Raw genomic sequence first — 12,022 nt, 5'->3', positions numbered from 1 at the left:
GATGTAGATTAGACATGCGTGTGCCATGACTGTGTCAGCCTACATCAACAAATGCACCGAGGACGTCAGCACCACTAAGAATATCATCACCCGGGGCAACCAACGACCCTGGATGACTGAGGAGGTACGTCAAACGCTACGAGCGCGGAACTCTGCCTTCAAGTCTGGCGACAAGGAGACACTGAGGACAGCGAGAGCCAACTTGAACCGTGCCATCAGGATAGCGAAGCGAGACCGCAGTCGAAAATTTCAGGATCGTTTCCACGACGTCAAAAACATCAGGAGTATGTGGCAAGGCATACGGGCGATTACAGACTACAACTCACCCTCCCCCCCCCCGGTGGGTGTAGTTGATGCTGACTTTCTAAATGGTCTAAATAACTTCTTTGGGAGGTTCGAGGCACTAAACGGCACTCCAGCAGTTAAAACTGTCCCCCATCAGGAAGAGGAGGTACTCTGCCTTGACTCCGCCGATGTGTTGAAGACCCTGAGGAGAGTCAACCCCTGTAAGGCCCCTGGCCCCGACAACATTCCTGGGCGTGTGTTCAGGGAATGTGCAAGTCATCTGGCTGGGGTCATCACAGACATTTTTAACACCTCGCTGGGCCAAGCCACAGTGCCGGCGTGCTTTAAGACTGCCTCCATCATTCCGGTGCCGAAGAAACCTCAAATCACCTCATTTAATGATTACCGGCCTGTTGCACTGACTCCGGTTATGATGAAGTGCTTCGAAAGGCTGCTTAAAGGTCACATCGTTTCCAGACTCCCCCTATTATTTGACCCGTTCCAGTTTGCCGACCGGCAAAACCGCTCCACTCAGGACGCCATCTCCTCCGTTCTTCACCTGAGCCTGGCTCACCTGGAGGAGAAGAACACCCATGTGCGGAGGCTGTTCCTGGACTTCAGCTCAGCGTTTAACACCATCATCCCACAGCATCTGGTAGGAAAATTGGAACACCTGGGCTTCAACACCCCCCTTCGCAACTGGCTGCTAGACTTCCTCACCAACAGACCTCAGTCAGTCCGGGTCGGACAGAACACCTCTGATGTCATCACCCTCAGCACAGGCTCCCTTCAGGGCTGCGTCCTGAGCCCCCTGCTGTGCACCCTGATGACACACGACTGCGTCCTCAGGTTCACCACCAATCACATCGTGAAGTCAGCAGACGACACAACGGTGGTGGGGCTCATCAGAGACAACAACGACCTGGACTACAGAGAGGAGGTGGAGCAGCTGGTGGGCTGGTGCAGAGAAAACAGCCTGATCCTGAATGAGGAGAAGATGAAGGAAATCATCGTCGACTTCAGGAAAAAACAGCCTCACCACGCTCCACTGATCATCAACAGCTCAGCTGTGGAGGTGGTCAGCACCACCAAATTCCTGGGGGTCCACATCACAGAAGACCTCACCTGGACTATGAACACTACGGCACTGGTCAAGAGGGCACAGAAGCGCTTGTACTTCCTGCGGAGGATGAGGAGAGCCCACCTGCCCCCACCCATCATGAGGACGTTCTACAGGAGCACCATAGAGAGCATTCTGACAAGCTGTCTCTCTGTGTGGTGTGGAGGCTGCACCGCCTCCGATTGGAAGAACGTGAGGAGAGTGGTGAGGACAGCAGAGAGGATCATAGGGGCTCCTCTTCCCTCCATTCAGGACATTTCATCTCAGCGCTGCATGTCCCGTGCCCGTAACATCATCAATGACCCATCACACCCCCACCATGGACTGTTCTCCCTGCTGCCCTCTGGGAAGAGGTTTGCAGCATCCGCTGCAGGTCCACCAGGTTCTGCAACAGCTTTTTCCCTGCTGTCATCAGACTGTTGAACACTAGAACTGTTGAGCTCTAAACTGAACTCTGCATCACACATTCACAGAACTGTACTTTATGACACTACGGACCTCTATCTTGCACTATCTCGCACTACCAACTTTACTGAACTTGTATAAACCCTTTAAATAGAAGTTTAATACATGGTTTAGCATTCCTCTGCACACTCTTGAATACTGTTTTGCCTACTTGCACTATTGCATAATTATCACTGCTGCACTTTATACTTATTTTTAATATATATATATATATATATATAGTATATATGTATATATATATATTTTCATAGGGTATGTTACTTCTATTCAACTGCAATATCACTACTTTGTTGTAAGACGTATGCAACGGAATTTCGTTTTGTATGCACCATGTGCAGACAAGATGACAATAAAGTTTGTCTAAGTCTAAGTCATGTCAGGTCAGCTGTCTGGAGAGAGAGAGAAGTCAGGACCTGCGGGCGGAGCACCACCGTGCCACCGCCGCCATGACGGAACTCAAAAGCAAACTCCATGAGGAGAAGCAGAAAGAGTTAGCCATTACCAGGGAGACATTACTGCGGCAGCATGAAATGGAGCTGATGAGAGTGATCAAAATCAAAGATGGAGAGATCCAGCGACTGAATGCCTTGGTCCTCAGCCTGAGGGACGGCTCCATGGACAAGGTGATCCGCTCTATCCGTGTCTGACTATCCGCACGCCACGTCGGGCTTCGATGCGGCCGCTACCGTATTGTGTAGCTTGTCCCCAGTAAGCGTCGCGGCGCTCCGTTGCGGTCTCAACGGCCCGGTGTGGCGCAATGTCTGCTCAGGTGAGGAGGGGGGGCGCTTTGCTGGCGGAGGTGGAGGAGACGCGGCGGTGTCGGGAGACCGAGCGGTGTCGCCTCCACCAGGAGCGCGGAAGAAGCCCTGGCAGCGGCCCAGCAGGCCTGGCAGTCCCGAGCGGCCGAGCTCCGATCGGCTCATCACCAGCATCGGGAGGAGCTGAGCCGAACCAAGAGAGACTGCGAGAGGGAGATCCGCCGACTGGTAGGACTGATCAGATGCGCGGTGCGTGGCTATGTTCCCAATTTCGTTGTATACCTGCAGTGCAATGACACCTAAGGCATTCTATTCTATTCTATTTCACAAGAAGAAAATGTCCGGTTGCTCGCTTCGCTTTTGTCACAGCAAAGGTGTTCTAGTCGATTCAAGAAAAAAATTGGCCGGTTGCTCTCTTTGTTTTTGTCACAATTCTGGCAAATGAGTTTGCCCGCCTGCCTGAGCGCTCCCCGTTTGTACATCCAGACGGATGAGATCAAGCTGAAAGACAGAGCGGTTAGTGTTTTGGATGAAGCCCTGGGGCCGGCCACGTCCACCGCCTTCAGCTGCAGACTCAGGCTGCCGAGCAGCAGATCGCTGCCCTGAGGGATTCCCAAAGGGCGGGCCTAAACTACCCTGGAAGTGGGGTCAACGCCGCTACTAGCAATCCTCTTCATTGCGTAAGCCACCTCATCACACACTTGCAGTACGCATGACTTAGTTCGTTGCTGGAGGAAGGTAGCACAAAAACAGTTTTGAACTTTGAACGAGTGCTTGTGTGTGTGTGTTGCGGGGCGTTTTCAGTCTCAGGAGGATCGGGACACGCGACGGTTTCATCTGAAAATCGCTGAGCTCAGCGCAGTCATCAGGAAACTGGAGGATCGAAACGCCCTGCTTTCTGAAGAGCGCAATGAACTGGTAATTTATTGACGGCACGCTTGAAGGTTTGCGCTACGTTTGATGCGCGCCATCCAGCGAGGCACCCATTGCGCTTGCTTATTAGTTGAGCGGCGCGGCGAGTCGGTTGCCTGGTAGATGTCTTTTATTGGGAGCCAAAGCCACGATTCCGTTCAAACCGATGCAAAAGGAATGGATACGTTCTGGCCCGCGTGTTGTGCGTCTTTCACATCCCGCACTTCATGCTTGCAGCTAAAGCGACTGAGAGAAACAGAAAGCCAGTTTCTGCCACTCCTGTACAAAAACAAACGCCTGAGCAGGAAGAATGAAGAACTCTCGCTGGTGCTGTGTCGCCTTGAAAACAAAGTGCGCTTTGTCACCCAGGAGAACGAGGAGATGGCAAGCTTGGTAAGTCGACGCGGACAACGGCGGCGTGCCAACAGAGTCCACTGCATTTGTGTTCCACAGAGAAGGCCTAGTTCGCTCAATGACCTGGACCGCGGTTGCGGCCAGCAGGACGGTGAAATGGAGTTCCTTCAAGTTGTGGAGCAGCGGCACATCATCGACGACTTGTCCAAGGTCTTCAGGCAGGCGACTCGGTGCACGTACGGCAGCGCCGCGCTCGCTCGCTGTCGCCAGGAAACCTTTTCCGTCCAAAGCTTGGCCGGCGGCCGCCATCCAAAAAATTGGCCCCTTAAATTCCGACCTTTCAAGCAGGAGCATTGTGCGCACGCGTTTGAACACGCTTTAGACTTGTTTTGCCGTTTTCAGCAGCTCAAAGCTCCCGTTTTGTCAGCGCCTTTGCCACTCGCTGTGCGCTGAAAACGACGGACTTGCCCGGCTGCTCAGCCCGTCAACCATGAGCCGCGAGCGCGACGTCATTGTCCGTAGGCAGCTAGTGGCAAAATGCACCCTGTTAGAGTTGCGCTCGCTCCAACTTATTTTGCAAGAACCACACGGGAGACAAGTAAGTTCTTTTGGACACCTGCAGGTGGAGAGTCCATCCGTTGTACGAATGAAGTCTGACTCTCGGCTCCTGCACGAGCATTTTAATTAAGAGAAACAGGGTGGGTGTAAGAGTGGATTGAATAGAGGAAGCCCTTGACCTCTAGTCAAAACATAGCAAGGGGTGTTTTACGACTTTGTGTAGGAAGGGATAAGCGATAGGGATAAATAAGGGATAAATAATATTATTTATTACAGGTCGCAGTCAAAGTCAAAGCAACACAATGATACGATAAAGATAATCTGGAAAACCCTGACACACCCTGTAGTTGTCACTTTTGGAAAAGACGAGCGTCCCTCCAATCATCGCCGGTGACGTGTTTTTCAGGCTCTGGAGACAGGAGCTCATGTCAGAAATGTCATTGTGAGTCGCGTTTGTTTCTGCGCCGGAGCCGTTCGTTCCCTTTGCATCCAAAGAATCTCAAAGGCGGATTATTTGTGTCGACAGGAGAGAGATTTGCTGCTACGATACCGACGTCGAGAATCTCTGAGGAGGAACAAAGCGTGAGGTCCTGCAAGGTGAGTCTGTTTGTTTGCGGCTGCTTGGTGTTGCGCAAGATGAAATGGCCTTTTTCTCGCTATCGTTCCTCTCGTCGATTCATCGTGAGGTGTCGCTTCAGTTTGTTCAGAGAGATGTTTGCTTCCGCGCCCGCAGGTCATCGAAACATTTTACGGCTACGACGAAGACGTGTTGGTGGACTCGGACGGATCGTCCTTGTCTTTTCACACCGACAGAACCCCCGACACGGAACCCGAAGAGGTAGCCCGCCATTTCTGCCAGCGTATTGACACCAAACATTCCTCTTCAGCCTGGAATCGGACTCGTCTTTGCGTCGCGGGTGCTTTGTCGCCGGTCTGACTGATTCTGGTACTAGTGCTGTGTTGCATTGGTGTGTGCATGAAGAGGCGGAGCTTCGCTACCGCCAGCTGACGCAAGAATATCAAGCGCTGCAACGAGCCTACGCTCTGCTAGCCCAGACCAGCGAAAGGGGACTACGACGCCGAGAAGGAGATCAAGGTGGCGCCCCTTCCCGCAACCCCCGGCCGGGTCGCAGCCTCCCCGTTCTCACCCAGCCTCGGGTGTTCTCTGGTCTGAAAGGAGGAGGAGGAGCCTCCCTCCTCCTCCTTTCAGACCAGAGAAAAGCTGATGGTAGAAATGGGTCACTATCAAAGCAGAGTAGCAGATCTGGAGTCAGCGCTGAAGCAACAAGGACAGGTAAGCTCATCAATGAGCACACCTTTTTCTCAGACAAAATAGCTACATTCTTCAGTCACTCATCCGTCTGGCATTACTGGACCAACCCCCCCCCCCCCCCCCCCGAACGTGGCTGGGAAAATGCGGAGAAAAGCAAATGTCATTTTCCAGTCAACCAAAGAATTTGTGGATGAAAATGACACAACATTCCAAAGCTGTCCACGCGTTTGTCTCTTCTAGAATGTCAAGTGGGTGGAGGAGAAGCAGCTGCTGCGTCAGAGCAATCAGCAGTTGGCCGAAAAGGTGACGGAAAGAAAGGCGCTGGGCGGAGTCGCTTGGCGTCACACCTGTCGGGAAGCCCCGCAGATGAGGTCTGACTGTCTTTTCAGGTCAGGCGGATGGAGGCGGAAGAAGCGCGTCTGAAAGAGCACATCCAGGATATCCGAGACCAAAACGAACTGCTTGAGTTCCGCATCCTGGAGCTGGAGGTGGGAAGACTCGCACAAGCGTGTTGAGGCCAGAGATGTGACGGACGGACGGACGGACGGACGGATGCATGCCTCTGCCTTTCAGGAGAGGGAGTGGCGCTCCCCCGTCTTGAAGTTTCTGCAAGTCCGTTTCCCAGACGGCCTCAGCCCTTTGCAGATCTACTGCGAGGCCGAGGGCGTGAGCGTACGTAAGGCGTCCCTCGCAACCCTAACCTTAACCCGAGGTCCCAGAACACCTTACATTGCTCCTTGCGCCTTTCCCCCGGACATCGTCATCAGTGATCTGATGAAGAAGCTGGACATCCTGGGCTATAACGCCGTAAGTGTATGTCGAACTCCTTATGTTCGCACTCCACGAGACTCGGCGGCTCAAATGTGACTTTTGGAAGGCTTTGCGCTGAAAGAAGCTTGTTGACGCTGTGCCTTTGGGCTCTTGCAGAATCTCACCAACGAGGAGCAGGTGGTCGTGATTCACGCCAGGACCCTTCTCACCCTAGCCGAGAAGGTAACGCGCACGTCCACGCACGCTCTCGCATTCTGCTTATGTGACAGCAGCCTTTCCTCAGTGGTTAGAATACATCAAAGTGACCAAGTCAGCACTTCAACAGAAGATGTTGGACATTGAAAGTGAGAAGGTAGACAGACACGCGACATCAGCCAAGGGGAACTCCGGCAATGTGCCCCAACAATTCTGACCTTGAGCTGTGCTAGGATATGTTCTGCAAGCAGAAGGGCTACCTGGATGAAGAGTTGGACTTCAGGAAGTGTTCCATGGACCAGGCTCATAAGGTAAGCCGCCCTCAAATCTCCCGCCGGACCACTGATGGACGAGGATTGCGGCCCAGAGGATCCTGGAGCTGGAGGCCATGTTGTACGAGGCGCTACCGCAGCGGGACTGCCCCGCCACGGACGGCGAAAAAGCCAGCCACGCTGGCGTGAATGACGTGCTGACGGCGGATCAGAGAGAAGAGCTTAGGAGCGCCGTGGACCAATGGAAGCGAGCCCTGATGTGCGAGTTGAGGGAGCGCGACGCTTGCATCCTCCAAGAGAGAATGGATCTGCTGCACAGCGCGCAACAGGTAAGGGCCCAAAGCCAGCCCGGCACTTACTTGCACGCTTACTGGCTTTTGAATGCCACTTTCCATTTGTCCGTCCTAGAGGAACAAAGAGCTGAAAGAATTCATCGAAGCTCAGAAGAGACAAATCAAACAATTGGAGGAGAAGTTTCTGTTTCTCTTTCTATTCTTCTCCTTGGCCTTCATTCTGTGGCCCTAACACCAGCTGGTGAGTGAGCTCCAGCGGCACCGCACTCGACACCTCCGATACACTGCCAGCCGGTCTCAGACGTTGGCAGACGCTCCGATGCCAACGTATACCCCCCGCCACGGTGACAGAGGCACCGCGTCACACCGGCGCTCATCCAATCAGAAGGCAGGAAAAGCAAATTCACATGCAGGGCACTTTTGAACCAGAAGAGAGCGCCACAAAAAACGGTTGTTGCCCCAAACGCGCACTAAAAAGGGTCAGAATAACAAGAGTCCCACTGGCCAGCCGGGGCCACCCGTCCAGCTGTTTCTTCAGGGGGGAAAAAAATTGGAGTCACCGGTGAGTACATTTTGCATTTAGCTCTGCTTTTCTGCTTCTGTCTTCAAGTGTGTGGCATCCTGCGATCAAAGAGTCAGCCAACCCCAAAGCGGTTGACCTCAACGTCCCACCACCATGCCTACCAGAGCAGGTGACGTGATGCTTTGGACATCCTTCCGTCTCAGATGCCCAAAAGTACTCTTTGCCACATCTGCGGCAATACGGTGTCTTTTCAAAGGTGCAAATAAATCCAGCGTGGGCGGAACACGCACGTCTTCGGTTTTTCCCGCTTTGTTTGTGTGACAGCTGTTGTGAAAATTTTATACAAATAAAGTTGTATAGTACAGGTTTGGCCAAGCCGCAACTCCCGAACCGCATGCGGCTCTTTTATGTTCATATCAACATTTGTGTGTGTGTATGTGTGGGGGGGGGGGGGGGGGGGTTGTGCGTGTTGGCTTCACTTGAGTTCAATTTGGTATTTTGGTCAAAAGCGCATGTGGTGAAATTCCACAAAGTAGGATGGGCAAACACATTTCTTTAAACTATGAGTGTCAATTGGGCTCTCGAAATGGCAGGGAAAAGATGCACAGCAAAACAAAAATACGTAGATGAACACAGGACGTTTTAATCAGAGTGGGAAAGTTTCTATTTTTTGTTGAACGTGATGGCAAACCATTCTGCCTGATATGTCAGACCTCAGCGCATTTCAAAGATTCAAATCTTCAGCGCCATGCACTTCAGCTCACTCCATGCTAACATTGATCAGGCGTCGAACCCGCATCATCATGCTTAAGAGGTGGCCATGCTAACCAGTGCGCCATTATGTCAACGCATAATAACTAAGTCTACTGGTCAAAACAGCGGTTACTATATGACGTCGCTACGTCGTGGTCACGTGACGCAGACAAGACGTCAATGGACGTGGGCAGAGTTAACTTGTTTAAAAGGGAGTAGGCAGAAGAAATATTTAATTTATTTAAATCTATTTTGAGTGCACACCATTATGCCAATGCATAACAACTGTAAATCTACTAAACAAAACAGCGGTTGCTATATGACATCTGCCACGTCGTGGTCACGTGACATACGTGACGTCGATGGGCGTAACTTTCGCCGGAATTCAAATCCGCGGGGAGAGTTAACTTGTTTAAAAGAGAGTGGGCAGAAGAATTATTTAATTTATTTAAATCTATTTGGTGTGTGCGCCATTATGTCAATGCATAACAACTGTAAGTCTACTAAACAAAACAGCGGTTGCTATATGAGTCTGCCACGTCGTGGTCACGTGACGCGGACGTGACGTCGACGCCTACTTTACATCCCACCGATCACAGGACCCCCTCGGCTGCATAACCGTGCCCCCTTCCCAACCAATCGGATTTGCTATACGCGAAAACGACGCCAATGGAAAGAGCTTCCGCCCAAATTTAAATCCGTGGGCGTGGCTCGCAGCAGGAAGTAGGAAAATGGCGGCGATGTTGACAAAGACACAGCGGATGGTAACATACGACTAACAAGAGAAATAGTTTTATTTTCTGCTTGCAACTGGACCGTCCAGAGCGTACACGGTAAGTACAACTCATCGTTTTTAAAAAGAAGTACTTTTGTTGCCCTGAAAAGCGAGTGAGCGTGGCGTTTGTGGGGGACGTCGAATTTCGACGATTCTTTCTGGTCAACGGTTGTAAATGATTGTGTTGATTAAAAAAGAAAACTTGATGTAACTCTACTTTTAACTGCCGTTTCAGATAGATTTGGAATTGCATCACATCCAATTTTGCCTAGAGCGTACACGGTAAGTAACACTCGTTGTGTTTAAGGAGATTTACGTTTGTAATAGCAGAAGTGTAGCCGCGTTGCGTTGTACGTGTGAATGTTGGTCCGGGCGAAATGTTAATGTTTAATTTCATTCCTTTAGGTTCCACGGTGTTTGTTGGCTGCAAGTTTTCCACTGCAAGAAGAGGCTCATATCATTGACCAGGAGCGAGCTACAATGGTGAGTAGCCATAACATTTATGTTAAACACTTCCTATTTCATGTCTAACAGTACTTGATTTAACAAATAACCATAAATAAATACAGTGTGGGCACTGAAGTTAACATATGTGATTATACTGCCTAATCTGTCACCGAGTAGATTGTTGCAAAGTAATATAAGATCCAAAGTTGTAATTCAGAATAGTTTTCAAAAGAAGGCCATTAGAATTATATACAAGTCTGATTACCCTTAACATAACAACAAGCTATTAATTAAATCACAAATTCTTCAATTCAAAGATTTGGTAGATTATCAGACAAATAATGTCTAACAGTAATTGATTTAACACATCACGATAAGTAGATTGAGTGTGGGCACTCTCAAGTTAACAGATATGATTATACTGCCTAATCTGTTACAGAGTATGTTGTTGCCAAGTAATGTAGAATAGATCCAAAGTAGTAATCCAGAATAGTTTTGAAGAGGCCATTAGAATAATAAACAAATCTGATTACCTTGAACATAATAACAAGCTAAGTGTTTAATATGTCCTATGAAGTCAAAATTGGGCACCATCATGTGGTGAAATTTGGAATTGCATCACATCCAATTTTGCCTGGGAACAAACAGATTACATAAATCTTAGTTTTGAATAAGCCACTCCTTCTCAAACAAGTAAACTCTGCCCATTTTGCGCAGTAGATGTTCTGTTAATATCTAGTATTTATACAAAGTCATAATTTAAATTGCTTTCAACCTTCATTCATCGGTTCAACCAACATTACTCGCTCTTATTACCAACTTGTATTGATTTAACTAAGCGTTTAATACTTCCTATCAGGTCTCAAATCGAGATTTGGCAAAATACAATTTCAGCAAATCCAATTTTGCCAGGGAACAAAAATAGATTAAATAAACTAAATAAGTCCTCTTCCCATTAAATAAATCAGAAAAGTCTGTCTTGTAACCAGTCCTCTTCAAACAAGTAAAGTCTGCCCATTTTGTGCCGTAGATTTTGTGTCTATGCCTAGTATTTAAACAAAATCATAATTTAAACGACTTCTTTCCTTCATTCACTTTGGAAATTTGGAATTGCAGCAAATCGAATTTTGGCAGGGAACAAAAATAGATCAATTAAACTAAATAAGTCTTCTTCCCATTAAATAAATTAAAAAAGTCTGTCTTGTAACCAGTCCTTTTCAAACAAGTAAAGTCTGCCCATTTTGTGCCGTCGATTTTGTGTTAATGCCTAGTATTTATACAAAATCATAATTTAAAGGACTTCATTCCTTCATTCACTTTGGAAATTTGGAATTGCAGCACATCAAATTTTGCCTGGGAAGAAAAGTAGATTAAATAAATTTAATAAGTCTTACTACTTCCCATTAAATAAATTAAATACGTCTTACTTGTTCCCACTCCTTTTCAAAACAGTAGTTTAAAACGAGGGCCCTTCACTCAATCTTTAACCTCAACCCCGCACGTTGTGTTGTATCTGTGAATGTTGGTTGTGGCCAAATGATAGTTTTCTTTCATTCGTTTAGGTTCCAAGAAAACTTGATGTAACTCTACTTTTAACTGCCGTTTCAGATAAGCGGGTATTACGTCGCAGTCAAATGCCGCGGATATGACGTAATTGCCCGAACCTCCGCCAAAATTCAAATCTGTTGGCGCGATGGCCGTGAGCCACTGAGCAGCGACGATTATCAACAGAAATATCTTTATTTTCTGCTTGCAACTGGACCGTCTAGAGCGTACACGGTAAGTAACACTCATTGTGTTTAAGGAGATTTACGTTTGTAATAGCAGAAGTGTAGCCGCGTTGCGTTGTACGTGTGAAAATTGGTCGAGGCGAAATGTTAATGTTTAATTTCATTCCTTTAGGTTCCACGGTGTTTGTTGGCTGCAAGTTTTCCACTGCAAGAAGAGGCTCGTATCATTGATCAGGAGCGAGCTACAATGGTGAGTAGCCATAACATTTATGTTAAACACTTCCTATTTCATGTCTAACAGTACTTGATTTAACAAATAACCATAAATAAATACAGTGTGGGCACTGAAGTTAACATATGTGATTATACTGCCTAATCTGTCACGGAGTAGATTGTTGCAAAGTAATATAAGATCCAAAGTTGTAATTCAGAATAGTTTTCAAAAGAAGGCCATTAGAATTATATACAAGTCTGATTACCCTGAACAAGCTATTAATTAAATCACAAATTCTTCAATTCAAAGATTTGGTAGATTATC

The 12,022-nt window shown here is 48.4% G+C and overlaps 1 protein-coding gene across 1 annotated transcript; it reads left to right on the top strand.

Moving 5' to 3' along the window:
* The first annotated feature begins 5,187 nt into the window (after positions 1-5,187).
* LOC148377967 (janus kinase and microtubule-interacting protein 3-like) lies at positions 5,188-11,557 on the top strand. Its single transcript, XM_088368078.1, has 9 exons — positions 5,188-5,290; positions 5,435-5,548; positions 5,630-5,746; positions 5,966-6,028; positions 6,115-6,213; positions 6,299-6,532; positions 6,653-6,778; positions 6,822-6,826; positions 11,539-11,557. The coding sequence occupies exons 3-9, from the start codon at positions 5,678-5,680 to the stop codon at positions 11,555-11,557; spliced, it is 615 nt and encodes a 204-aa protein (XP_088224204.1). The 5' UTR covers positions 5,188-5,290; positions 5,435-5,548; positions 5,630-5,677.
* The last annotated feature ends 465 nt before the right edge of the window (positions 11,558-12,022 follow it).

Source organism: Syngnathus floridae, unplaced genomic scaffold, assembly GCF_059516105.1.
Source record: "Syngnathus floridae isolate MCC-2025c unplaced genomic scaffold, RoL_Sflo_1.0 HiC_scaffold_72, whole genome shotgun sequence".
Lineage (NCBI taxonomy): Eukaryota > Metazoa > Chordata > Actinopteri > Syngnathiformes > Syngnathidae > Syngnathus > Syngnathus floridae.
The sequence above is the reverse complement of the archived record's forward strand: the minus strand, read 5'-3'. Positions and strand labels throughout refer to the sequence as shown.

What these genes read in the sequence shown, in the direction of transcription:
- LOC148377967 (XM_088368078.1), top strand. Translation starts at nt 5,678, where the DNA reads ATGGTAGAAATGGGTCACTATCAAAGCAGAGTAGCAGATCTGGAGTCA. An exon ending in ATCAGCAGTTGGCCGAAAAG is followed by an intron (nt 6,029 to 6,114) that starts GTGACGGAAAGA and finishes CTGTCTTTTCAG; the next exon opens with GTCAGGCGGATGGAGGCGGA. An exon ending in TCCGCATCCTGGAGCTGGAG is followed by an intron (nt 6,214 to 6,298) that starts GTGGGAAGACTC and finishes TCTGCCTTTCAG; the next exon opens with GAGAGGGAGTGGCGCTCCCC.